Source organism: Coffea arabica, chromosome 3c (assembly GCF_036785885.1).
Source record: "Coffea arabica cultivar ET-39 chromosome 3c, Coffea Arabica ET-39 HiFi, whole genome shotgun sequence".
NCBI lineage: Eukaryota > Viridiplantae > Streptophyta > Magnoliopsida > Gentianales > Rubiaceae > Coffea > Coffea arabica.
The window spans coordinates 13,804,161-13,832,097 of NC_092314.1; the positions used below are offsets into that span (position 1 = coordinate 13,804,161).

Here is a 27,937-nt window from a genome sequence, read left to right on the forward strand (position 1 = left end):
ATACTCTTTTCCTAAAATATCGGCATGGAAAGGTAACTGCCTTAATAATTTATGTCGATGATATGATTATCACAGGCAATGATGAAGAGGAAATCTCCAAACTACAAAATCAGCTGGCGGCTGAATTTGAAATGAAGAGTTTAGGGAATCTCAAGTATTTCCTGGGAATTGAAGTGGCGAGATCGGCACAAGGCATCGTCCTATCCCAGAGGAAGTATGTACTTGATCTGTTGGCAGATGTTGGGCTCCTGGATTGCAAACCTGCTGACACGCCAATTATGCTAAACCACAAGTTAGGAGAATATCCATATCAGAAACCAACTGACAAAGAGAGATATCAAAGATTGGTCGGTAAGCTGATCTACTTGTCACATACTCGGCCCGATATTGCCTATTCTGTTAGTGTGGTCAGCCGATTTATGCATTCACCCAGTAATCGGCACATGGAAGCTGTGATGAGAATTCTTCGGTACTTAAAGGGTTCTCCTGGGAAGGGTCTCTTATTTTCCAAAAATGGTCATCTTAATATTGATGGTTACACTGATGCCGATTGGGCAGGAGATGCTACCAATCGAAAGTCAACCTCAGGTTACTTTACATTCGTCGGTGGTAATCTAGTTACTTGGAGAAGCAAGAGACAAAAGGTGGTAGCATTATCGAGTGCAGAAGCTGAATTTAGAGGCATGGCTAAAGGTATGTGTGAGCTTCTGTGGCTCAAACGGTTGATGGCCGATATCGGTTTTTCTCCTATATTTGAGATGAACTTATTTTGTGACAACAAAGCTGCTATCGATATCAGCCATAACCCAGTTCAACATGATCGCACTAAGCATGTTGAGGTCGATCGGCACTTTATCAAGCAGAATCTTGAAGAAAAAATAATACGGCTTCCGTTTGTGAGATCTGAAGATCAACTAGCTGATATACTCACAAAAGCCGTGCCGACTAAGGACTTTTACAACTCACTCGGCAAGTTGGGCATGCATGACATCTATGCACCAACTTGAGGGGGAGTGTTGGATTGAATTGTAATTGGTATCAGATAAGATTCGTGAATATTCTTAATGTTTGAATGTATATCAATTAGAGATATGATAGGAATGATTGTTATCTATTAGTGGTTGATAGATATCTGTTAGTGGTTGATAGGTGAGAGGATAATCAATGACCTTCTTGTGTAAAGCCTATAAATAGGCATCGGTACCATCATTAGTCTGCATCAGAGAAATAAAGAAAATCTTCCCAAAACTCTCTCTCTAAATTTCGTTCCTTCAAACATTTTGTATAGATTGAAAAACAAAATATATGAAGTAATAAAAATAGTAATTTATGCAAAAAATAGTATTCCGATTATTAGTAATTATTAGTAAAATTCAAAAAGGATGGATCCTTAAGCTTAGTAATTTGTTTTGCATATGGAAACCGTTTGCAAAAGAAATCGCAATGACTAAAGAAAGAGGACATCAAAGTTACCAAAGAAAACACTTCAAACATTCACTATCAAAACTGGATAAGTGCAGTCAGTAGCTTAACATTGATTTTGTGGCTAGATATCTATTATAAAAGCTTGACTCACTAAACAATTGCAACAACTTGCTAACATCAAACTTCCAGTGCTTTGGAAACATTGTTCCAACCAGAACTCAACCTATATTAAGAACAGAAGATTCTGTATCAATATCAGGCCACTGGAGCAAGAAAATCCCTTGGAGCCGCAAGACCATTGGGCACCTACAAATAATAACAATTGACCGTAATCAATCAATACCAAATGATTGCACAAGAAATAATCACTTTCAAAATTTTTGCTGCACCCATTTGCCCAAGATCAAGAAGCTGAAAATGAGTTCCAAAAATCTCAGCAACATAACCATGTGAAGACCCATCTGGAAGGTCAACAACAAAGCGAAACCCTAGAGGTATAACAACTATCTCACCAGGAACTACTTGCAATCTATCACATTCAGTTGTGCTCCATAACTCTACATAGACAACATGTACAATATAAATGAATGAATAGCATCTACAACCAAAAAGCTTATCAGTTGGAATATGAAAGTGAAAATGATTATAATCCAATTAAAAGGCATATAAGAGGCAGAATTAATCATTTTTGGACGTATAAAGCTGAATGCTTAAATTTCTGAGTTCGCTAATCACAAACCTTAATGGCTTCACCCGTTCTTCTGAAATATTGTGATTACATTAATTACTCCCCCCGCGAAGCTGGCATTAAATTCAACATGCAAGGAATACAAACTGTAGTGATGCTATGCTAGTTATCCGCTATATCATTTAGGCCTTGTATAGATATACCTGAATTGCACTTTAAGGAATATCGTTAATGGCTTAGAGATTGATACCTGGTTATGGTTTTGATGTTAAGTCTATTTAGTTAATGATGCTACAAAAAGAAATCTTTTTACGTGTAGATTATTGATGGAAACATTTTATAATGAGAATGCATAAACATGTAATCATTTGAGGTTTCCATACCGGTTATTTTGAAAGTTGTTCATCTGATGTGCCATAAGCTGCCTGCTTTCAAATTTGTCCAACCTTCAGTTTTGGTGCATGTCCCACACCATATTTTTGGGGGTCAGAATTGAACTCTTCCATGTTAGGACACTTCTCTAAAACCACTTGTACCAGGGATGGTAGATCAACAGAAAAAGACATTGCACAGAGTCTATTTATGTTAGACATGTCTTTGATCTTCATGCTGTATAGTTCCGGCAGTGAAATTCTGTTGTCTTCAGTGTCTTCTTCTCCTTCCTCATCATGGCTTATTAGTTCAACCATATCCTCACAGCTGCTAATGTTTATTTCTTTGAGCTGTTGAAGATATCGAGCCTCAGCAACTGAAAACAGCTTTCTCAGCCTTGAGCATTCACTCACCTCAATAATCCTGAGGTTTGGAAAACAATTATGCTGATATTGATCAACTGATACATCTGGCCTTTTCTCGACAATGCTTTCTAACTTGTTGCACCAGTTTATCTTAAGAACTTCCAGTTGCGGTAGATTTTGAGCAATGGAATATGGAAAGATAACTTTTAGGCTCCTGCAGCTGCTGAGCTCAACCACTGTTAGTTTTGCAAGGCGCACTGAAGGAGGAAGTGGTTTTACCCCTCCTTTCCATATGGTTCTCAAACTCTCCAGACCGCGTAACCTTATAATTCTAAGATTAGACAGAAGGAACTGTTGATTCTCAGAACTAATGTTGCCAAGGTCAAATATACTCGACATTTGCTTGCACCATGTTACTTCAACTTCTTCCAAACTCAGTAGCCTCTGGAGTAATGTGGCAGTGATTGCTACCCACATCCGCTTACAACTTTGAAGTTTTAAAAACTTTAACTTGTGCAGGGAACCAACTGGAAGTAATTTTGGACATATAACGAACAATTCGTTCATAAGTTGAAGATGTAAACTTTCCAAAGCTGCCAAGATTGCAGGGGCATCACTTGCAGATTGGTTCACGGATAACAAAAACGAGGTTTCCATACAAGCAACGACCTTAAGATATCTTAAGTTGTTTAAGGTCCCCAGATCAACATCTAAAATATTCCTTATCATTTCATCATACAAGCAGAAAAGTCTCAAATCTTCTGTGTTCTGAAGTATGTCCTTCACTCCTTCAGGTATTGAAGTCTTAATTTCTCGGAGTGACAGGCTTCTTGAGTTTGGGTAACATGTCACTGAATCATACCCTTTACCAATAACTATCTCAAATTTTTGTACGTTAGGTATATGCAATTTTCTGGGAACCGATTCAGGATCGGATACTTGAATACATAAAGTAGTCAAGTGGGACAAGGATGTTATTTCTGAAAGACATGCTTTACTTGTGTCTTCAACCATCCCTTGAATCGCCCACTGATGAAAACTCTCCCACATGTAGAGTTCTTCTAATTGACACAAACGCGATAACAGGGTTGCCGGAACAGTCTTGAGCTTTTGGCAGAAGTTGAGGTCTAACAACCGCAGGTTGACTAATTCTCCAATCTCCTTTGGTAATTCTTCAATATCACATCCATAGAAGCTTAGAACCTCGAGTCTTTTTAATTTTCCAAGGACTGCTACATCATCCAACTTGCAGTGATTTAAATGCAAAGTCCGAAGGTTCACCAAGGCTTCAAACGAGGAGGGAAGTTTGAAGGAACTGGACAGCATTGAGGTCCATTTGTCTGGTTCAAAATAGTGATTTAGAGAGCGAGCACCAATTTTTTCACTTAAATCCAGCACCCTGAGCGTTGGCATCCCTAGAAAGAATCCCTCTGGTATTATCTCAAAAACCTCATTTTTCCCCAACAACAAAATTTCGAGCTTGGGACAAATTAGGCGCTCAGGAAGTGACTGAATATGATTAGTCATCAGAGAAATGATTACTGCATTGCGTTCAAGAGTCTCCTGATTTGGCCACTCCTTCAAGCCAAGACCTGCTTTTATGACGAAACCATGTTCCCTTGTAGATGCAATTGATATGGCAAAGTCACGAACCATATCATGCATTATTACAGAATCTTCCGTACTGCTGTCCAGAAGCAAGCAACAGTCAGTAAGGTTTCTGATTATCCATCGTGTTTCTCTTCTTGCTTCCTCCATTGTGTCTACATCTGTAAACACTCCTTTTCCCAGTCCATATCTGGCTATGTCTTCAATTTTTATATCATGATCCTCAGGAAACAAGCAACACAATAGAAAACATTCTTTAGCGTCCTCACTTTGCAGCTGATCGTAGCTCAACTTTAGGCATGAGAAAATGTCTTTTTCTTCATTGCAATTGATGTTCAATGGTTTGGACTTCTTTAGTTGCTGAAGTGCAGCTTTCCAAAGCTCCAGATCTTTGTTTCTCAGTGCTCTCCCAACCGTTACAAGTGCCAATGGGAGCCCACAACATTCTCTAGCAACCTTCATGGCGACATCATCTTGTTGGGGAGAAAATGTATCAGCCAATGACCCTGCGTTAGTTTTAAACAGGTTCCAGGATTCATCATCTGACAAGAGTCTCAATGGAATTTCCTTTGTTTTTCTAAGCCCCATAGTGCTGCATAGATTTCTTTGACGAGTAGTAATCAGAATCTTACAACCCTTGCCCTCAAAATTGACAGGAATTCCAATTTCTATGAAATTAACAAAATTCCAAACATCATCCAATATAAGCAGGATTCTTTCCTGGGTAGTTAGCCTTTCAAAGAGCCGACCAGCTCTTCCCATTTCACTCTCCTCCTGGAAATATAGACCTAACATATCCCCAATTCGACCTTGAATTTTTCTCACATCTATATTTCGCGAAACAACAGCAAAAATCACCTTATTGAAAAGGCCACTAGTTTCAGCCATCCTACCAATTTCCTTTGCCAGAGTCGTCTTACCTATGCCCCCCATCCCGTACATTCCTATGATTGCACAGTTGTCATCCTGCAATTCATCAAAGATCTGATCCACAGCTTCTCTTTGGTGGGAAATAATCTGATTTACCAATCCTCTCCGCTGAGAAATGATCTCACTAACTGTTTTCTTTTGCAGGACAACATTCTCATTTACAGTTGGTTTACTTGCTCCCAAAGTGACAGCTTCAGCTTTTCTTTTCACACTGGTTACTGATGCACTTGCTCCTGAAGTGGCATCTTTAGCCCTGCTTTTCTCATTCATAATTGATGTGCTGGCTATTGAAGTGACACCTTCAGCCCTGCTTTTCTGCTTCAGAGTTGATGTGCTTGCTCCCGAAGTAACATCTCCAGCCCCGCTAACCTCATTCAGAATTGATGTGCTTGCTCCAAAATTGACATCTTCAGACCTGCTTTTCTGATTAAGGGTTGATGTGCTTGCTCCTGAAATAACATCTTCAGCTCTGCTTTTCTCGTTCGTGGTTGATGTGCTTGCTCCTAAAGTGACAAGCTCAGCCCAGGTTTCAGCAGGTGTTAAGTGCTCTGGAAGGATTTCAATATTCAGGGGAGGCATTGTGATGTATATATCTTCTCTGGGCTGCAATTCTTGAAGTTCCATTACAATCGCTGTTTTTTCGATTGCCTCCTTGCTCAACTGATAACGCGCAATCCAGTCAGGAAAGCAACCTCTCAGACATCTCTTGTCCAAATTAACTTTGTGAATTAACGAATCTGTTTCAGCTATGGTGCTCTCAACAGCTTCCGACCATTTGCGAACAGTAACCTTGATAACTTTGCCATTTCTTTTGGCTTCATTGATAGACTGCTCTACATCCATTCTCATGTCATTCAACTCCTCAACTTGCTCTTGCAGGTTCTTTACAATCTTACGATAATCATAGAGATAGCTCAGTCGATTTCCGACTGGAGTTGTCAGATAATATCCAATCCTTGCGAATATGGTAATAATAGCATCCATTTCAGGTCTCTATGTTTAGAATCTGAGTAGCCAGAAAAGGAAAAAATGGGCTCAAAACACTAACAATCTCAGTTGTCGTACTAGAAAGATAGAGATTGCAAACAGGTGCACAATTGTTCTCGGATCATCCATTTCAGGTCTCTATGAAGTATTCATTTTTCTCATATTTGTTTTTTGATATCGGTGTATGATTGATGATGTAATTTACATTTTAATGAAATTATAATGTTTTATGAAAAAAAAAAACGAAATCATGTGGCATATTAAAGAGCCATGGTCATATCCAATGTGTGCCACTTAAATTAAAGATGATAAAGAATAATGCATGATTATGCAAGAAAACCCCCATGACTTGCAAGTAGGATTCTAGACCAAATTTACCTAATTATTTCCCATTTTATATTATATAATACTTTCCACCAGACGAAGATAATAGATCTTTTCATTGTAAACATCTTTTTTTTTTCCCTTTTGGGTTCAAGAATGAAAGAGAAGTATCCTTAAACAATGTCAAGAACGTAATATTAAGGAAAAGGGAAGTATATTTATTTTTGTTTTTTTGTTATGAAGAAAATATAAAGCGTTTCACAACAAAATATAAAAAAAAAAGTCAAAAGTTAGATTTTTGATTTATTATTTTCATCAAAAGAATTAAATTTTTAGGTACTAATAATTAGCTTGTAAGAACCTAAAAGTTTGACAGAGACCAAGAAAATAAAGAAAAAAAAAAGTGTGACAAAGGACCTAATAACCCCAAAGAAGCGGCAGGAGAGAGGGGGGGGGGGGGGGGGGGGGTTCACTCAACCTTTAAGACACAAGGCAAAATGACTATCCCAAAACTATGCCAAGGGGAGGGCTCATATGGTCTTTTTCACTGTCAAGTTCAGAGTTCGAACTAAGGTTGGAATTCTAATAGTTCGCGGTGAGAAAAGTATGTTGAGAGTTGAAGGGTTAAAAAAAGTTAAAAACAAAAGAAAAAGAGACTATTCTGAAACTACGAGAAGTCTTGACATTAAACCACAATGGGGTAAATGAATTAATAACAAAAACGTTCATACCTTTTGTAAGGAAAAATGCTTTACTGAATGATGAACTGAGCCTTTCTGGAATGTCTTTATGCAGTTACAGAAACAATTGTATGATCTTTCTTGCTATTAGCTCCAAACTGCCTTGTCAAAGCATGCATCATTTAGGTAATCTGTCATGAAAGGAAATCATAAAAACACAAATTTGATTTTGATCGGCTTTATCAATATTACCTTTCACAGATCGATGTCTGGATGGAAATGCAGTAGCTGAAGTCTGAAGATAATACGAGAGGCAGCGAAAGTCAACTCCTTGAACAAGTAGAACGTTTGCACCAATGCTTGAGGTTTGTAAATGGTACAGACATATGCGAAAGAGAGGTATGAAAATGATCAAAGCCTCTGAAGTCAACAATAGTAGCATGTTCTACTTGTCTTCATTTTTTGGCCTCACGTGAACAAGTCAAACAAGGTGTTTTGTATTAAAGCTTGAAAAAAAAAAAGGGGGAAAGGATTGCAAATTATTTGTAAATTATTTGAAACAAAGCAAAAAACAAAGGAAACGATTGTAAACAAAGCAAATTATTTGAGATATTTTTACTGTAACACTTTTTGTGATGTGATGTATGTGAGATAAAAAGATAATTGGAAAGATAAAAAGGTGTGTTGGAAATTATAATGATGATGTAAGTAAATAAATTTTAGCAAATAATTTACAATCAAAACAGAGCTGAATTCAAAGTTTGTCCTAGAATATTTTTGCATTGTTCGTGATCACATTTTCCAATTGCCTTTTTACTTCACTTATAACAAAATCGTTACAATAATTTTTTTTTTTTTTTTTTTTTTTTTTTTTTTTTTTACAAAAGCTCCATAAAACAATAATCCAAAAGTTAGTAGATTATTTGGGATAATTGTTTTAGAAAAATACCGTAACAACCTTTTGATGTAATGTATGCAAGATTAAAAATATGGTTGAAAAATGTATTTATGATGCAAGCAAATAAATTTATACAAATTTGCTCCGGTATCTGGAGTCAAAATTAATTGTGTGTACCTAAATCATAAAACAAAGGAAAAAATGGTAAATTTACTCTCAAATTAGCTTCATTTTAAATAAAAATTAGCACCATTTACTTCCTTCTCATACTTCCACAATTAAAGTGACTAAGATATTCAAATAATTTTGTTTAAAATTTCGTATGACCAGATTATATTACTTGTGCACATTTATGGGTTCTTTTGTCATTTTGATCGTAAAAACAAATGTAAATAAGGAGTGAATGAGGCTACAAATACAATAATGGAGTTCTCAAACAAGTACTGTCCTTCAATCCTCCTTGGAATAGGGTGGTCTTACGGGAGAGAGCAGTCATTCTTTTTATTTATCAAAAAGTCTACTCTTTTTCAGATCATCCAATTGATGAATTTTATGCTGATATAAATCTTCTTCTTTTTTTTTTTTTTTTGTGACATGAACAAGATCAACAATGTGTTCGAAATTCTTATTATTCCAATTGGTGACAAATTAATTAAAGTGATATCTGCTTTCAAAATATATCATTATCACTCCTAACAAAATTTTTCAAGTGAATCTGAGTTTTGGTTGGTATGGCTGATGAATTATCTGTTAATAGGATTAAACCCCCTTTTATTTTGGATGATTTTTACTTTATCCCCCTACGGTTATTTTTGAAGCACCTTGCGCCTTGTGTTAGACAAAGTCACGTTTGATTATTAGACAATGTCTGAACTTCCAAAGTTGCCCTCATCTTCAACACTAACAAAACATTATTAATTTGCAATTTTCCCCCACAAACTATGACCTTATTTGCATTTTGTTCTCTAATAAATTTTACAGGCATTTTATCCCTAGTACTTTAATTTTTTTTCATTTTTCTTTATTCCTTCATTTTTTGTTTATTTCTTTTCTTTGTTTTATTATTCTTTTAATTTTATTTTTTCTTTCATTCCCACTTGTCACCTTTATGCTATTATGTCACTTTTCATCATTGATTTGCCATACAAGCAAGAAAACAACTATTTTTTAATTTTTTTTAACAGGGAATGGGTGAGATTTAAGAAACACGAAGGGGATAGGGGAACTTGAACCTTAACTCCTTACGGCCTCGACCTTAGACCTTAGTCACTAGATCAAAGTTTCTTCGACAACAAAATAACTATTAAACTACAACAACATTAATATCGGAGTTTGAAATTAGTTATTGATACTGAAAATTAAAAAAAAAAAAACAACTCTTACAAAATAAAAGAATGAGGAAGAGAAAATTAAGAAAACCAATCATTGTAGTCTACTAATATATATATATATATATATATATATATATATATATATGTATTGCTGGTATTATAAAGCACATTTCATTCAAATATAGCCTGCTGGAACGTAAGGAGTCTTAATGACCCTATTAAATAGGTTAAAGCATCCAAATTAGTGCATGAATTCATGTGTTGGGGATTTGTTCAAACAAAAGTAAGACACTGTAATTTTCTATGCAATAGTAGGATTCTTTTTTGGGCAATATAATACGTGCGGGCATGCGTATCTATTGGTAGTTTTCTACTATTTCATAGAAAACGCTTTTCTAAAGTAAAAAGGAAAAAAAACACACACACACACACACACACACACACACAGAGACACATAGAACATATCCAGCAACACAAGAAAGAAAGGATAAAGAAAACCTTCACACCTTTTGCGAGGAATAATGGTTTCCTTTTGCAAGATGAGAATCTATCTGCTCTTTGAATGATGAACCGTGTCTTTCTGGGATATCTTTTCGCAGTGTACTTGGCTCTTTAGAACTTGGGAGCTCCAACTGCCATGTCAATCAATCAATGCATGCATCATATTAGTTAGTCCATCGTGGAAACAACTTGAAAAACAAAATACCAATTGGATCCGCTCTACATACCTTTCGTTTCCTGTATTTTGCTCTGCAAGATGGATTTGTAGTTGGGAAGATGAAGCAGTGGAAGTCAATTCACTGAACAAGAATGATTCCACCAGCACTTGGGATTTGTGAACTCTGCAGATGCAAAAAAGAAGTTTGAAGTATTCGAGACTTACAATTCAATAATACTCTGAACAATATTCTAACCAAGAAAAAGGTGTCTTCATTCTTTGGCACCAAAATGTAATTTTATGAACAAGTCAAATACGCGTGTTTTCACTTTTCTTTTTTTTTTTTTCTAGTTTTTTTTCCTCCCCCTCCATTCGACGCCCTTTTTAGTCTTCACCGCTCAATTTGTCACGCAGAGGATTCGAACCGACTTTTCCTAATCCTAACAAGAGGCCACTGGCGGACTTAAGGGACTGGGGGGGGGGGGGGGGGGCACTGGGGGCACGGGCCCCACTGCTCCCCCTTAAATTCCTACAATATGCATAAAATTTTGATATTATTTTAAGTGTGTTCCCAAAATTTTTTTATGAAATAAGTGAAAGAATTACGTGAATTTTAAATTGGTTCATGAATTAATATTTTAAAAGGATATGTGGGTCACAAAATTTCATTTGAAATAAGTTAAAAATTTTTTTTTCATTTTAACTTATTGGTGAATATTTTTTTACTTAAAAAATTAACAAAAGAGTAGGAAAAAAATTTTAGTGTTGCTTTTGTCCCCACTGAAAATTTTTTCTGGCTCCGCCACTGCAATAGGCAAGATCCTAAAAGTCTGATTGTCAAAATATTAAAAGTTTTCTCCTGATCATTGGATCGATTCCAGTGACTCACTTTTTCTTTTTTCTTTTTTTTTAATTCAGAAAAAATGAATAAAAGATTTGAAAAACCATGTGCACTGATATCACTAGTCAAAAAAAAAAAAGATATCACTAGTCAAAATCCATTGCGCGTACCTAAAATAGTTGACTTGCAAATATTTTAATAGTACTTCTTTGTCGTATTTTAATAGTACTAATTAAAATGACAAAAAATTCCAAACAATTTTGCTCAAAATTTTGAATCACCACATTAATATGATTCACCAGTACACACACTATTTTATCCCTTTCACTCAGTTCAATGGTAAACAAATATAATTAAGGAGTGAATGAGGCTAAGAATTGGAGTTTTCAAACAAGTAATATCCTTCTTGAAATCAGATGATGAGTTAGGTCAGAATCCATGTATTTGTGTTATAGCTGTTAGAGTAAAAGTAGAAGATAAAGTTAATTAGCATGTAGTAAGAGATTAGTAGAGTTTTGAAAAAACAAATAGAAAGGTTAATTAATGGCCCAAACCAGAGTTAGCGTCACTTAATTTGACATGAGCTATTTGAATTTGGCCATGTAGCTGTAACTTGATGTTATCCAATAATTTAAAATCAATGACTAAGGTCCAATACACTAGGAGAAAAAGATCATGGTAACTAATCTGTCGTTTTTTATATATATATAAAATATCATAATTTCATTAAAATATACACTAATGGCAGAAATTATATCATCAAACATACACAGATGTCGAAGAACAGATCTGAAGAAAAGATACTACCGATCTAAAAAATAATAAAAATTATATCATAAAACTCCAAATTTAAAAAATGGGATAAAATAATTGTACCTCTATGGACATCTATGCATGTTTCCAATCGCTAGATCTGCTAATTAACTATTTCAAGTGCAAATATAATGATGAGATTTGTCGAATAGATTCAAGAAATTTCAGATCTAATAATCAAAATCTAAAAAAACTCAGATCTAATAAAGAAAAAAGAAAAAATTATCAAAAACTCTCACTAGGAATCCCTAGGAGAGAATAAAACTCTCACTAAAAAATTTAGAAGAGAAGGAAACTCTCACTAGACAATCCTAAGTAGAAAAGAAATTCTCACTAGAAAATTTTATGAGGGATTTATTCACACAATTATAACTATTCTGTTGTTAAGAACATTTATAGCTGAGCCATCGGTTTCTAATGATCAAATTTATAATTATTATAAAAATAGAAAAAACTTTTAAAAATTCATAAATTTTGAGTTATAGCACAATTGAAGATTGTCCAACAAGAGCTCTAATTACCAAAAAAAAAGAGGTAAATTTAGGAAAATGGCCAAGAAAGAGTTAAATAGAAAAGATGAAAAGATGTCGGCACAAAATTTACAAATAATTATAGAATAATCAACACAATTCCTTCTTTTCCTTTTTTTGTTCCCTATTTCTCCTCGTTCTTGTACCATTCTTTAGCAATTCTTTTTCTTCTTCTTCATCTGCTCGTCTATTTATTTCCCTTTGTCTAATAATGATTCTTGGCCAAGACCACAACAAAGTTCTGTAGGGCAATTTACAATATGTGCTAAAGTTGTGATGTTACAAGAACCTCTCTTTATTTTCTTTGAGATTGCAATAAGTTATATTTTTCAACTTTTTTAATTAGGAGAAAATGTTTTGCAACTTATGTTACAAAAGGTCACATTGAATGCACACTAGAAAGACAAATATCATTTTCTGTCAAAATCAAAATTTAATTTTTCCCCATGGAAGTTTTTTTTTTTTTTTTTAACAAAGAAAATCAACAGTGATTCTCCACTTACCTACTTGATGATTTGAACCCATGACCATCAGTTACCCAAGAAATTTAACCAAGAGAAGCTTCTGAAATAATCCTTTTTCCAAGCAATGTACCCAAGAGAAGCCTAGTACTCGAATACCCACAAAAAAAAAAAAAATTTATTGCGATCATAAATTTCTATCTCTTGAAAATGTATTTGCTCATGAAAATTGCAAAGTACACCTACACATTTAACTAATTACAGGCATATACATTTCGAAAAGACCAATTTCCATGTAAATCATTTCAACCTCCAACTACCAGTGTAGACCAAAACTTGCAGCTTGCATAAGTGGGTGAGCAAAATATGCACCTAAAGTTAACACCGTTATGGTTAAATATGGCAGTCTCAGAAATTCCTTGTAATAATTTCTGGGCAACTTCTGTCGGCCGTCAAGAACAGCAGCAAATGGAATGACACTTGTTCTGTTCTTTACCACTTCAAATGCCTCACCATATCGTATCGCCAACCTCCGATCGCCATTCCAGACGCCAAATAAATGGTGTCCGATTAAGCCAACAGAAGCTGCCACTGCTACAGAATTCCCTATCCAGATGGTGTGAGCCAGACACCACATGACCTGTCCAACCATCTGAACAAAGGAAAATAACACTTGAGGCAAAAACCAAGAGATTGGGAAAGCAAAAAGGACAAGAAAACTGAGTTCGATTCCAAACTGCTGATGAAGTTGGAGGAAGACATCTCAAAGAACATCTATGCGAGAATGAACATGGGCACAAAATCAGAATAAAGGTCTTAACATCTATGCGAGAATGAACGCTTGCAATGGCAATGATAGCTCAACCCATGAACATGCAAACAAATGCCAAAAACAGAAAAGTGAATCTGATTGCCTGTAAATTTTACTGTCAAAAGTGGTTGTGAATAGAAAACCAAAAATTTTTACTGCCCAGATGATAAAAATTAAAAACGACTAGAAAAATAAAGAGTGGATATACATATTCTTTCTATTGTTATTTTTAAAATTGCTCCTGTCTCCAATTCACATTTTCATCTGGCATCAACTGCTGCCCATGTTCTACAGTAAATTACTAACACTGTCATACATTACTTGACTATATCTTGTAAATGGTAAATCAGAAGCTCCAGAAGCCCAAGGTGGAAGCTTGACTTAGAAAAACACAGCTTTCCACTCCACAAGAGAAATGACATTGGTAAATCAGTAGACGTTGTGCTGCAGTAAGTGCTTAAAAAATGTATTAAAGATAATTGGACTCATTCATGGCTTTCCAAGTTTTAGGTGTCAACTAAAAGTTGATCACTATTCATTTGGTAGCAAACACAGCAAGTAGTGTGCTGATTTCTGCTAAGGTTTATTAGAGTGGTTCTCAATTTACTTTTGTTTGGCAAACATAATTTCATTTTTCATGCCCACTATTATCAATTTTTGCTAAAAAGAGCTTCTTTCTCCTGTTTCTCTATGTTATTCAGAGTATCTTTTTCGTCACACATATGGAAACTGTCATGTGTTGACTGCAGCACACAAGGCTTGTTTGGATCTCCAGAAAGTTAACAGAGTAACAAAACCCCAAGATGGTACACTAAGTGAAAGGAAAATTAGTGGATATCCAGTTCAGTAACTGAATTGAGCATCTCAGTAGTTTGAAGAGACTGATACAAATTTCTTCGAAAAGATTTCAAGATCTATTACACAAAAAAGCAAAGAAAAAATCAAGTAATTCCATAAAAGCTAAACATGAGAGTAACTTCATAGCTGCATGCTTTTCCCTACTTCACACATTAACCAAGATATGTTAACTGCAAAACTAATGGAACACTGACTTCTGCCACTTATTCAGATTAACAAAAAAAGGCAGAGGAAACCAAACGTGAAAGTGAACAACACTACTCAAGATACTAATTACCATACCTGAGGGTGCCTTGTAATTCTCATTATCCCTGTTTCCCAAATATGCATTTTGGGCTTGTCCACTGCTGCTACCTCTAATAAATTGAAGGTTGATGGATAAAGGAAGAAGAAGGAAACAAAGTTAGAAAGCCACAATAGGTGATGTAGCCAAGGCACACCCTGTAGTTGCCATAACTGGACTCCATCATATCTGTGGTTGATAAAATACACCTGTAGAAAATTCAGTAGAGCTTTTAGTTAATCAAATCAGTAACCGATAAACACGCATTTTATGGAAAGGGGCTCCAAAAAAACTTAAGAGCACTAAAGTAGAAAAACTTGGGCAATGCAGATCAGTTGGGAACTCACAACAGTACTAACAGCCAATGGAAGAGAAATTCCAGCAAACAAGACACGATAAGCACGCTCTCCAACGATTTTCTCACCTGTGTCTCTGAGACTCGCCAAACCACTATGGACTACCGCAAAAATGAGCGTCAAGGTCAGCATTACAACCTGCAAGAAAAAATAGGTTGCTTAAAATTCCCAGTTAAAATCAGTAAAAAAGATGATTGCCATGAACTAATTGAGTTCTGGACAAAGATAAAACTTGAGGGTTCTCAGTGAAACTTTAGAACTACAAGGGCTGAAGAGAAAGAAAGGCAAAGTTCAAGGAATAAATGAACAAATATTCCAATTGTTACATTTTGAGCTTTTTCATACATTATGGTCCCCAAGAAATAGCCTAGTCTCAGTTTAGTTCTCCACCTTTCATTTCTAAGTAAATTGCTCCCCCAACTCTTCTAGCTTCAAAAAATAGTCCCTTATCTTTCAATTGTAACACATTCAGTACCCAATATTCATAAATTTTCCATTCATAACTTAAGCACAATACATTGAAAATGTAGAATTAAAATGGGAAGAGCTATGATTTACAGGTCTTGAGTTCAAATTCCCCTTATTCCGCTTCTTAAATCCCACCCCCCACCTGCTAGGAAAAAAAATTAATTGTTTGAAAAAATAAATGGTAGGGGATTGAATAATACAGTATTGAAAACTTAAGAGACTAAATGCTACTACTCACAAAACATTAAGGTCCAAGATTCTAATTAACCTTTTCCAATTTTAGTACTAGGTCTTTCATGTTCTCATCAAAGTAACAGCTTAACTAAGACCTTTAAAAAAAACTTAGGGACCAAACAAAGTGGAATTACAAACTCAAGGGACCAATAATGCAAATTTCCACTTAATTCAGTACGCATACCAACAACTCTATCTACAGCAAATAACAAAATGGTCCTTCTCCAACAATTAAACTACTAAAACTACCAAACTCATATAAACAAAAAAATTGAGCAAAAACCCATAAATTTATAAAAATTATTCTGTTGAAAATATATTCAAATTTGAGTAACTGACCTCGTGACTATCAGAAACGGAGGAAACAGCATTGATGAAGGCTTTACCAAAGCCAGTGGAATTATCAATCCAGGCCACGTTAAGAACAAAAAGCACAATTCCCAAAATGGCAGTAAAATAAATCCAGGAGGAAATTTTCTGTTTGGACAGGTCGAATTCCGCAGAATCCTCGCCAACGAGGAATTCAGTTTCCTCGGCTTGATTCCCAAGTGCTAACGGAATTAACGGTCTCTTTCTGGGGTTTGTTGAGGGGAAGAACAGTGAGTTAGCTTGTGGGGTGTTTGGAAATGCGGTTTTGGAGGGCTTGTTTGAAAAGATGGGATTGAGTGAATGATAAGGGGTTTTAGTTTTGGGGGCTTGTTTGCGGTGAAGGGGGGAATTGGGTTTGGAAAATTGAGGGAATTGGAAAGGTGAGTTTGATAAGAGAATTGAAGTTGCCATGTATTATTATGAGTGGTTCGTTGTGTGTGAATTTGGGGGTTTAAGAGAGGTGGAGGAATGTGTTGTTGTTGTTGGGGTGTGTGTGTTAATTTAATAGAGGTGGGGGAATGCGTGTGTGTGTGAAAATGGGGCTTAAGAAAGGTGGTGGAAGTATATGGGAAGAAGGGAAGGGAATCTGGAGGGAGAGGTGCTTTTGGGAGGGGAATTTGGGTTGGGAATGATAAATGTTAGTACATTTTGGTTGAGGATTTATTTGAGTATTTTTATTCCATCTTTGGAATTTTCGTTTGATTTAGCTATTTTCAGGTGTATTTTTTTTAAATATTTTACTGTATTAGTGTCTATGCAAAATATTTTTTGAAATTTATTTTTCTTGAATTATTTTTATTTATGTATTACTGTAACGTTGTATTTTTTTTTTGTTGAAAAACTTATTTATAAAAAAGGCCAATTCAAACGGAATTGTCTACTCATTTTTACCATGATTTTCCAATATTTGGGATTCATTAAGTTCTCATGTCTGTTAATTTAGTCCCTTGTTTTGTCTGTAACCTAAGCTAGTTTTGATTTTGAATAATATGCATTTTTTGTGCAATAGTTTGAAGCGATACATAAAACAACATGGAATTATATAAAAACTAAAATAAGAATCAAACTTCTTCATACCAAACCTTTTTGTTCATTCCAAGTGCACCTCAGAAAAGCCAAATGAGAAGGATTGCAAGTAGGTTTTGTGCCTGCAACTACTTATAGTGAAGTACTCAGTAGGTTGAGGTGCTGTAATTTGTTTTCTTGACTACAATAATTGGTCATTTTCCTGCATCTTATGATAACTATCCTTGGCAACCTTCTCCAATTCTCAAGACCAAATAAAAGTAGAAGAAAAGTTCATTACTGAGATCTGAGATTCATAAAATTAGACCAAAAACATGAGAATGATATCTGAGATACAGTTTAGCTGTTACAGTTTAACTTTTTTCTACCTCCTTTCTCTCCATTTTTGTTCTTCTTCTTGTTGTTTCCCTTGCCCTGTTTGCTTTGAGAGGCCTTATTGTTGTCATTGTTTTGGGAAGCAGAAGCAACATCAGAAGGCTAATTCTTGACCTTTTCTTCAGGGACTTTCCCAATTACCCCCTCAGGCTGTGTGTTATCAGTTCCTCTAAACAAATTTTTGCCATCATTTTCCTCCTTAGGCTCAGCATCAGAAACTATCCCAGAAGCAGTTTCCCTTGGCACAATTAAATCATTATCATTACTATATAAAAAGTACCATGAGTCTACTTTGGAGTGCGAGTATAAGCAGTATTTTGATCATAGTTTTTGTTATTCCAATTATGCCCTTTTAAATTTGTTATTAAGGCTTCATTTAATCTTAATTGTGGATTAAAGTTTAATTATTGCACCCAAGGTAAGACAAAGGGTCACAAGTGACTAGAACTTCTGTTATTCCAATTATGCCATTTTAAATTTGTTGTTAAGATTTCATATAATCTTAATTATGGGTTAAAGTTTAGTTATTGTGCCCAAGGTAAGACAAAGGGTCACAAGTGACTAGAACTCCAAAACTAAAAACGTCATATTTAATAGAGAAAATGTCATCCATTGCATATTCAAGGAACATGAAACCACTGCCCAAAAAAAAAGGCATCCAGGATATAGTTGTAAGTGGTAGTGTATAAAAAGTACCATGAGTTTATTTTGGAGTGTGGGTGTAAGCAGTATTTTGATCTTAATTCCTATTATTCCAATTATGCTCTTTTAAATTTGTTGTTAAGGCTTCATTTAATCTTAATTGTGGGTTAAAATTTAATTATTGTACCCAGGTAAGACAAAGGGTCACAAGTGACTAGAAATTTTGTTCTTTCAATTATGCCCTTTTAAATTTGTTGTTAAGGTTTCATATAATCTTAATTGTGGGTTAAAGTTTAATTATTGCACCCAAGATAAGACAAAGGGTCACAAGTGACTAGAACTCCAAAACTAAAAACATCATATTTAATAGAGAAAATGTCATCCATTGCATATTCTCGGGACATGAAATCACTTTCCAAAAAAAAATAGCATCCAGGATATAGTTGTAAGTGGTAGTGCATTAATAGCAACCCTCAAAACAAGAAAAACTGAAAAAAAAAAACTGAAAACTATTCATAAAATGACATAAAGTGAATAACAAATGAACCAAGAAGATGAGAATAACATTCCAATAAGATTAACCATTGCAGAAGATTTTTTAGATTTTGATCCTTTCAATAAGTCACACATTTTATTTCCAGGGAGATGCACTTGCAAATTGATGACTGCTGGGGACATCTCATTAAGATTGAATTCAAAAATTCTCCCGATAGCTCCTTGAGCTGAAACCCATCTTGCATCTTCAAAGAGTTGAATTTCATCTACCATAGTCTCACCATCAGGGTGTGCTATGTACTACTCCTGACCTAATGCGGGTTGCACCTTTCCAGTTTTCAAAATTATGGCTTGCAATCATACAGCCCCTACAATTATAATGAAAATTAAAAACTAAATGGTCAGGTTACAGAAAATCTAAAACTAAAATAACACTATCAATCATTAACACCAACTAAAATAACACTATCAATCATTAACACCAACTAAAATACCACTACGAATCATTTACACCAATCATTAACAGCTAAAAAGCAAAAATTGAAAACCCCTACCAAAACTTAAAATACAATCTTAAAATCATATGAAGGTAAACAACGAATTAATCACAGAAACTGAAAAAATTAATTCATATGACATAGAAGACAACATTACATTTATATAAATATTGCATCTTTATTAAGTTCTACACCCAATTTCCAACACCCTTAAAAAGTGAACATGTCAAAGCTTACTCCTATTTTTTTAAAAAAAATTACAAAAAAAACTCTAATATTCTGTCTATTTACTATGGCAACCAATAATCAAATCACCACTATATTTATTCCTTTTTCTACTTCTTCTTCAACTTTGCAAAATTTAATTTTGGTCCATGATAAAGTGAGAAAATATATACTTTCATGTTCATCTGTTAATTTTTTATTTATATTTTGCAATTTATTACCATTTCTTATTTACATTTTAATAAATTTACAGGGAACAAAAATTCAAGCTATCATGTTTGATGATATCATCACAAGATTTGGAAATAATTTTCAATACAATAAGTTGTACTTACTTTCAAATGGAAGTGTGAATAAAACAAACACTTCGTATGCAAATGTCAACAATGAGATTGAATTGGTCCTACGAAATTACACTCACATAAAAAAAGACCGTTCTCATGTACCAACAAGGAACATTATCTATGCACCTATCGAGTTTGAAGAGGCAAAAAATCCATACTTTATCAACAAATGAATAGGTAACATTTTCTTCCAAAATCAATGAAATTTCTTCTGCAAAACTTCTAACAATTTTCTACACTACTAGGCTGAATCATTGTACTTATTTACATTCAAAATAAACTTATTTTCTACAGATGTCATTGGAGTGAGTTGTTACAAGTATGGCTCAAATATTGGTGCTTCCAAAAAGAAAAGGTGGATACACTCACAAGAGAGAAATCACCATAATAAACAAAAAGTAAGATTACTTTTTAGCTTGCTTTCTTACTATATAAATGTTTGAAGCTCCAAGCATTAAAAAAAAAACATACGTCCAGCATCACTTTTTCCTTTATATGTAGAGTGTTCATAATTCGGCCACCTAATACATTTTCTATTTCACAACTTCGCAGTCATTACTTCATGCCTAACATTTTTATATTAAAATATAAAAATTATCCTCACACTATAGGTTTGCCACTATGAAAATCATCTTATGGGGAGATATGACAATTAATGAAGCTCAATTTCCACAAGAAGTTGCATCTCAAAAGCCAGCAATTGCAGCAATACAATTCCAAATGTTTGAATACCAAGGTAAAAATATCAATAGTAAAAATAAAATAACATTATAATTACAACTTAACATTTTAAAATATTCTAGGAGAGTTTCATCTGTCAACAACATTCATGTCAACTCTACAAGTCAATCCAAATTGCAAAGAAGTTTTGAAACTTCAAAAGTGGTATGAATACAATTTTTTTAGACCTTTTTTTTTTATACAAATTGAATGCCTTGAATTACAATACTGAAAATTTATATAGGATTACTACAAAGAAAAGTGAAAATCTTGAAGCTGCAATCTTGAAGAACAAGATGGACTTGGCCAAGCACATTCAACTCAAAAATATTATTCATCAACAACATTCATTGAAAGAGGTAAATTTATCGCCTCATAAATCTTCAATTTAGAAAATTCCTCGAAAAAAAAAGCCAAACATCATAAAAACAATAACAAATAACTGCTTTTTGCAGCATGCTTTCTGCATTTCCAACGCAATTGTTACCGATATAGAGAACAAAGCCGAACTATACTATAATGCTTTTAAAGGATGCAGCACCAAAATTATCAATTTCGAAAAAAGATGCAGAATGCCCCAAATGCAATTATCCAACAAAAGATTTTACACTAAGGTAAGTCACTCAATTAAATACATGACATGAAAGCTAGACTTTAAAATGACAAACTTGAAAAGCACAGTTAACAACTTAATATCATTTCCAAAATAGGTACAATATAAGGATGGAAGTCGTCAATGGACAAGATGTGGCAACAATAATATTATTTGAAGACTTGGCAACTAATTTTATTGGATGCCCAATACAAGAATATATAGATAGCACTACATCTTTCAAGGTAAGTTCCTAAAAATTATTAAAATAATAAACACATCAACTCTTAATAGTTAAGCATTCAATTTAAACCTATCTGATTTACAAATACTGAAAACCGAACGGGACAAGGAGAAATCAAAGTTGTATAAGAAAATGATTGCCGCAAAGCATAAGGAGTTCAAATTCCTCATCAAGCTTAATAGGATTGGGCACTCCTCTCATGGACATCCATCAATGGTAGCAATAGCATTCGAGCAACTACCAAATACAAATAAACAAGAAGATGCCACTCCATCTATTGCATCTGAACAACATGCTCGGCAAAGCATAATAAAAGAGAAAAATTCAAAGGTGATTGAAATTGACGATGATGTTCCACTACAGTCCTTCAAAACCAAAAAAGGGGGAGCAAGAAGTAATGCATCCAAGCTCAAAAGTCAATTGAAAAAGAAGATAAAAGTCGAGAAAATTAAAACACTAATGATTACTATTTCACATTTAATATCTTCTCTTTTTCTTCGTCTTACATTCAATAAGATTGCTTTGCATTGCTTACTTTACAATATTTTGTAACATGCAATTCCCACCCTTGCTTCTATTCCCAACTCTACATTACAAAGGTAAACTCAATATAAAAACAGAACAAAATGATATAACTACATATCATCCAACCACGTGCAACGCACGTACGGTATCACTAGTGATTTAGAAAAGCCTCCAGCCTAGGCCACTTTGACTGCAAGCTCTTCAGAAGTGATCCAATTCCTTGCAAGTTTCCAGTCTGTATAATATCACTGGTGGGGGAAAAACATCAATGAAACTTCGAGTAAACTATCGAAGCTGACACTTGAAAAGCTAAACATAAAAATTGTATAGTCAGGTATTGAATGTAGCAAACTAGGGAAGTTGCACAATCTGCAATCATGAAAGCAGCAGAAGTTCTTTTGTTTCACTACTACTTGGTTCAATTGCCAACCAATATGAAAATTAAGCAACCCTTTACCTGGAATAGTGCCACAAATTCAGCTTTCTAGATAAAGTCCATATGCAAAAACCATGGATATCAATTGTCAGTTGTCACCCTAATGTTTTAGTCTAAGAAAACTTTTACCAGACCATTGCAAGCATTCGATTTCAAGTATTTAAAAGCTGTGGTTATGAACTTACCTAGCATCAAATTGCTTGATTTCGTCAAGCATGCTGCTTGCTTCACCGAATTGGTTTACACTACCACAAGGAAGAAATTTCTTTACATTCAGTCCAGCAGTTAAAAAGCTTGTACTTTCTTCCAATTCCTCCTGGAAACGAGCAGCATAAAAGAGAGTTGTTAAAGCTATTACATGGAAGTGCTTGTATGATTATTAAACACAAAATCCACAAAGCAGCTGAGCAGACCTAAGCAATCCATTTGTGATTACCTTAAATTGAGAAACATTAGAACAGCTTGATCACTCTTCATGTTGTCTTTTCTCTGTTGATATTTGCACATCAAAGATTTTTTCAGAAAGGCCTGAGTACATCTGTGGGTTCCTTTCAGTTCCACTGCCTGTGCTCATTTTCTGATCTGGTGCCGCAGAAATGTCAATTGACATGAGAGACTCAGCATTATGAACAAGTCCTTCACACAAATTCGGAGCATTTGCTTCAACCATAGGCCTTTGCTGATGGTAACTTCCTTGCTTTCGGAACAAGTTTCTCGTGATGTCATCAATTCTTGGTGTCAAAGCTGTGTCAATGATGATTGCAGGACACGCAAATTTTGGACTATTTTCTCTCAAATGCACAATCACAAGAGGATTTCCAATCCTTCTGAATGCTTCTACAGTTGCATTTAAACTAAACCAATCCTGAGTCAAATTAAGCTTTCTTCTTGGCCTAAGTGCCTGAATGAATGGCATTGGCAGCTGCGAACTAATATGAGACTGATCAAGCAGATGAGAAAGAACATTAGAATACTTGCCTGAGTTCAAGTGGAGCAAGCACAAGATAACCACAAGCCTTAATGCTAGTAGTGGATGATACTGATCTACATCAAATTTTGATTTTGCAATCCATGATGCTGTCTCCCGCTTATTAAAAAGAAACTGTTCAACCATCATAACAACAGAATCAAATATGATTTCAGGAGACAACTGCGTGTCAGCTACTGAACTCACATCTGGATACATGTCTGCTTTAAGATAAACAAGCCATTCCACAAAAGAATACTTTGTTGTGAAAAAGTAATCCTTGGAATGAAATACAAGGAGTAGCAGGCGTTCAACAAGATATATTAAACAATCAGGTGATACATAGTCATATGACCTCCAATTTGCAAGATAAGTATCTCTCAAAGCTTCGTGGAAGCTATCAATCAGTGAAAACTTCTTCCAATCTTCAGCTGAAGTATTTGATGAAGGATCACCCAAGGATCTTGATTCTGTTATCCCAGAATGCCTCAATGAAGATACTTGCAAAGAATCAATGAATGCTCTCCACGAAAAATTCTTTTCAAATCTTTTTGCTATCTTCATGTACAGATCATCTGTTGGTTTTCCAGATCCAAGCCAAATCATTACCACCCTCCCAATTTGACCGTAGGTAAGGTCACCCTTGTTACTGATATTGTCAACAATAACCTCTTCAAGTAGACTCCGTGAGAGCTCAGTTTTCCTTAAAGAGATCATGTTTTCCACCAATGATTTGCAACAGTCTAGTGGAAATACATATTTAAAGTACGTAATTGGTGGCCGCAGGAAATTTTCTAGCCTCCTTTCAACACTAGCATTGAATTTGAATGATTCAGTCAAAAATTTCATCAATTGATAGATATCAATGAGGCAAATGCTTTGGCAAAATAGGGAGAATGACTCCCTTATTGACAACTTATAAAGAGCTTCAACAGTGTCAAGTACCTTCAGGCTGACAGAAGCTACTTCAGCCTGGCAATGACTCAGAGCAGCAGATGCAAATTTTCGACCATCAATGGATACCTGGTTCTCGCTTAGCTGCTTCTGCTTGAATACAGAACCAGTTGTTTTCACCCATTCAGCATCTGAGTTCAACAGTATATATGCTACATTTGAATTGATGACCTGCCTCCTCACACCAAAATAGTTCAAACAGAACTCACCATATTCAAGCCATTCATTATCATCTGGTTTTCCCACTGTTTTGAGATATTGCATGATATTTGACATGTTCCTTTTCCACATATTCCAAAAGTGCATGAGTGAACCAACGGAGACGTGGTTTAGTGAAATCTTATCTTCTGAATGCTTTTTCATATCAACTTGCAATTCATCTTCCCATTCAAACTTCCGTGTTGTACAATCAAGATGAGCATCCAGGATCCTCCGGATAGATATCAATTCAACTGTCAAATTTTTACATAGCTCTGAATAAGTGAGAGACTGAAGCAACTCATGCAAGCTAATATGCTCATGTGCCAAAACTTCAACCTCTCTGCGAATGCGTTCATAGAACTCATTCGATTCTTCCTGTGCAAATGACATAGCTTTCTTTAATAGCATTTGTTTCTGTCGAAATGGCCTCAAGGGCCAACCTCTATTTCCAGTCACCCATAGAGAGCGATGAAGCACAAATGAAATGATGAGTAAGGATGCTTCCTTGAGATGGCCTGCCTTCCCAAGCAGGTCTGCCTCCCGTGGCAGATCCCCTCTCAACTTTGCTATTTCTATAGCTTCCGCGAAGTTTCCGAGTTCTTCTTCCAACAACAAAAGTTCATCAATACAGCCTATGCTTTTCAGGAAGTTACGTCTGGAATCCATAGAAAGGAAAGCTCTAACATATTTTGTCATGGATTTAAAATCCTTGAGCTTATAATAACTCAAAGCGCAACTCTCCAAGAACTCTTGTTCAATTTTTTCGATTTCCTTTTCGCCAGGAGCATTCTGTTTCCATTTTGTAATGTATTGCCTTCCCAATTCAAAAAGACTCCCCTGAGTGCACACAGACAAACACTCCAACAAGTAATTGCCATCAGCATAAGCCTTTGCTGCAAGTTCATAACTTCTAGCCGAAGTGAAACAATCACCCGCTTGTTTAGGATCTCCACATTTATCGAAGTAAATTCTTCCTGAAGCAAGATTCAAGAGGTTGAACTTCAAGACTATGCTTTTCCAGTTAATTGTTTGCACAAGTAAAATACCATTGTCAAACCAAAGATAACTACAAAAAAAATAACCAGTTCCTCAACAACAAACCCCCCCCCCCCCCCCCCCCCCCCCCCCCAAAAAAAAACCCCATCCCCTCTCCCTCCCACAATAAAACAAAAGTATGTCTATAATAATTGTATTAAAAAATTTATAACTAAGGGGAGATTGAGATATCATGCCTGCTCTTTCGTAATCCCCTCTCAACTTTGCTATTTCTACAGCCTCCTTGAAGTTTCCAAGTTCTTCTTCCAACAGCAAAAGCTCTTCAAGACAGCCTATGCTTTTCAGGAATTTCCGCCTTGAATCCATAGTAAGGAAAGCTCTAACGTATTTTATCATGGATTTATGATCCTTGAGCTTATAATAGCTCAAAGCGCAACTCTCCAAAAACTCTTGTCCGACTTTTTCGATTTCCTTACTTTGTTTTGCGGTACCATCATCACCAGGAGCATTCTGTTTCCATTTCTTAAGATATTGCCTTCCCAATTCAAAAAGATTACCCTGAGTACATGCGGACAAACACTCCAAGAAGTAATTGCCATCAGCATAAGCCTTCGCTGCAAGTTTGTAACTTTTAGCCGAAGTGAAACAATCACCTGCTTTTTTAGGATCTCTACATTTATCATAGTAAATTCTTCCTGCAGCAAGATTCAAAAGGTTAAACTTCAAGACTATGCTTTTCCAGTTAATTGTTTGCACAAGTAAAATACCATTATCAAACCAAAGGAGACCAGCTGTTGTAGAACTATAACTACAAAAAACCACCACCCACCCCTCTCCCTGGCGCCGACAATAAAACAAAAGTATGTCTATAAGAGTTATATTAAAAGATATATAACTAAGGAGACATTGATACATCATACCTGCTCTTTCGTAATCCCCCAAATCACAGAAGCATTCAGCAGCAGACTCAGCTCTGCCAATGCAGTCGAACAACTCAGCAGCCTGTCTGAGGATTGTACAAGCCTCTTGAGGATTTGACTCACGCAGCTGATCAGCAGTTGCCCTCAGGCCAGCAGCCTTGGCCCGTTTCTCCCAATTTGTATCTCCTGCCCTTTCAAAGCACATGGTTGCCATCTGATACTTGTTCTCCTGGTAAAGCTGCATTAAAATATAAAGAAAAATTTTGTAGATTCCAGAATGAATGATAACATGCACAATAAACTTGAAACATAAAATGCATAGAAGCTGCGGTAGCAGAAACTTTAGAGAGCAGTCCAACCTTTATACCCCTTGATTTCCACTCTGCAGGACTGCTTGCCATTAGCATCGTTTGTGAAAATGATTCATCCATCTCCCTTACTTGCACAAGGCCCAACTTCTTCCAGAAGTCAAACATGGGTGCAGCAAACTCCTCACTATCTTCACAAATCCACAGTCTCTGCCTTGTCCGCGTAATTGCCACATATAATTGTTTCAATTCAGAACAAAGGATACTGTGTCTTGCATGACTAAATCTAGGAAAGCACCTAGGGAAACAAGAATCACGTAGATCTTTTTTCTCCATGAAGTCATACACCACTCTCCATTGGTTCTTCAGAGGCGATGAACTGAAAAAATTGTACAGTAATACATCCTGCAAAATTGTACAATAACCCAATCAAGACAGAGTAAATTTTGAATGAAATGTGGAAAATCTTCAGCAAAGAAATCACTAAATGGAAGAAATAAAAGCAGCTAGGCATGCATTCAGTTTTCCCAGGCCCTTGGTCATACTCATAAACGGTTGGTTAGAGAATCACTTGGTAGTAAATGACAATCAATCACCTGAAACTCTAGACCCTTGCATTCCAGTATTGTAAGAACAAGAGCATGATTTCCTACATCTCTAGAAATTCCTTCCTGAGCAGAATCATCACGTACTAGTATAACCTGTTCGGCACCAAAGCCTACTACTTTCCCACCAGTCTTTACAGTCTTTCCGAAAATAATCTCAATAGCACTCTCGTCGTTTGGCTTAAGCAGAACAGGAGCTTCACCATATATAAAGCTAATTTCAGGTTTCAAAATATCAACAGATTGAGGGAAAAATTGGTAAAGAAGGTCTGTGACACTCTGTGCTAATTTAAGTACTCCAGCATGAGTACGGAAGTTCTGCTGCAAATTGAAAATTTCTGACATACGTCTTTTCTCTCTTCTTTCAACATATTTGTCACTCTTTGATTTCATTATGAACTCATTATAGAATACAGATCGTATATCTTCAAACCTAAAATCAGTACCCCTGGCAATAGTTTGAGCTGTATCACCAGAAAAGACAAAACCTTCATCCACATTTTTGCAGATATACTTGAACAGAGCTATCTGACTCATAGCAAGATCTTGCACTTCGTCAATGTACACAAAATCCA

The 27,937-nt window shown here is 35.4% G+C and overlaps 3 protein-coding genes across 6 annotated transcripts; all 3 read right to left on the reverse strand.

Moving 5' to 3' along the window:
• Nucleotides 1-2,496: 2,496 nt before the first annotated feature.
• On the reverse strand, nucleotides 2,497-7,896 carry LOC113735017 (probable disease resistance protein At4g27220). Its single transcript, XM_027261893.2, has 3 exons — nucleotides 7,632-7,896; nucleotides 7,431-7,537; nucleotides 2,497-6,394 (listed from the first exon to the last, which is right to left on the reverse strand). Exon 3 carries the CDS (start codon nucleotides 6,370-6,372, stop codon nucleotides 2,545-2,547), a length of 3,828 nt encoding a protein of 1,275 aa, XP_027117694.1. The 5' UTR covers nucleotides 6,373-6,394; nucleotides 7,431-7,537; nucleotides 7,632-7,896; the 3' UTR covers nucleotides 2,497-2,544.
• A 5,171-nt stretch (nucleotides 7,897-13,067) lies between these two features.
• Nucleotides 13,068-16,842, reverse strand: LOC113734713 (15-cis-zeta-carotene isomerase, chloroplastic-like). The gene is made up of 4 exons (XM_027261369.2): nucleotides 16,261-16,842; nucleotides 15,211-15,357; nucleotides 14,863-15,072; nucleotides 13,068-13,563 (listed from the first exon to the last, which is right to left on the reverse strand). The coding sequence occupies exons 1-4, from the start codon at nucleotides 16,699-16,701 to the stop codon at nucleotides 13,228-13,230; spliced, it is 1,134 nt and encodes a 377-aa protein (XP_027117170.1). The 5' UTR covers nucleotides 16,702-16,842; the 3' UTR covers nucleotides 13,068-13,227.
• A 5,056-nt stretch (nucleotides 16,843-21,898) lies between these two features.
• LOC140037642 (uncharacterized) lies at nucleotides 21,899-27,937 on the reverse strand. 4 transcript variants are annotated; one of them, XM_072082311.1, is made up of 8 exons: nucleotides 27,354-27,937; nucleotides 26,809-27,162; nucleotides 26,450-26,687; nucleotides 25,766-26,224; nucleotides 22,848-25,507; nucleotides 22,597-22,727; nucleotides 22,433-22,459; nucleotides 21,899-22,223 (listed from the first exon to the last, which is right to left on the reverse strand). In XM_072082311.1, exons 1-5 carry the CDS (start codon nucleotides 27,897-27,899, stop codon nucleotides 22,878-22,880), a joined length of 4,227 nt encoding a protein of 1,408 aa, XP_071938412.1. In that variant the 5' UTR covers nucleotides 27,900-27,937; the 3' UTR covers nucleotides 21,899-22,223; nucleotides 22,433-22,459; nucleotides 22,597-22,727; nucleotides 22,848-22,877. The 4 variants fall into 4 exon arrangements, with proteins under 4 accessions (XP_071938412.1, XP_071938413.1, XP_071938411.1 ...); XM_072082312.1 differs by having other exon boundaries at nucleotides 21,899-22,284; XM_072082310.1 differs by lacking the exon at nucleotides 22,433-22,459.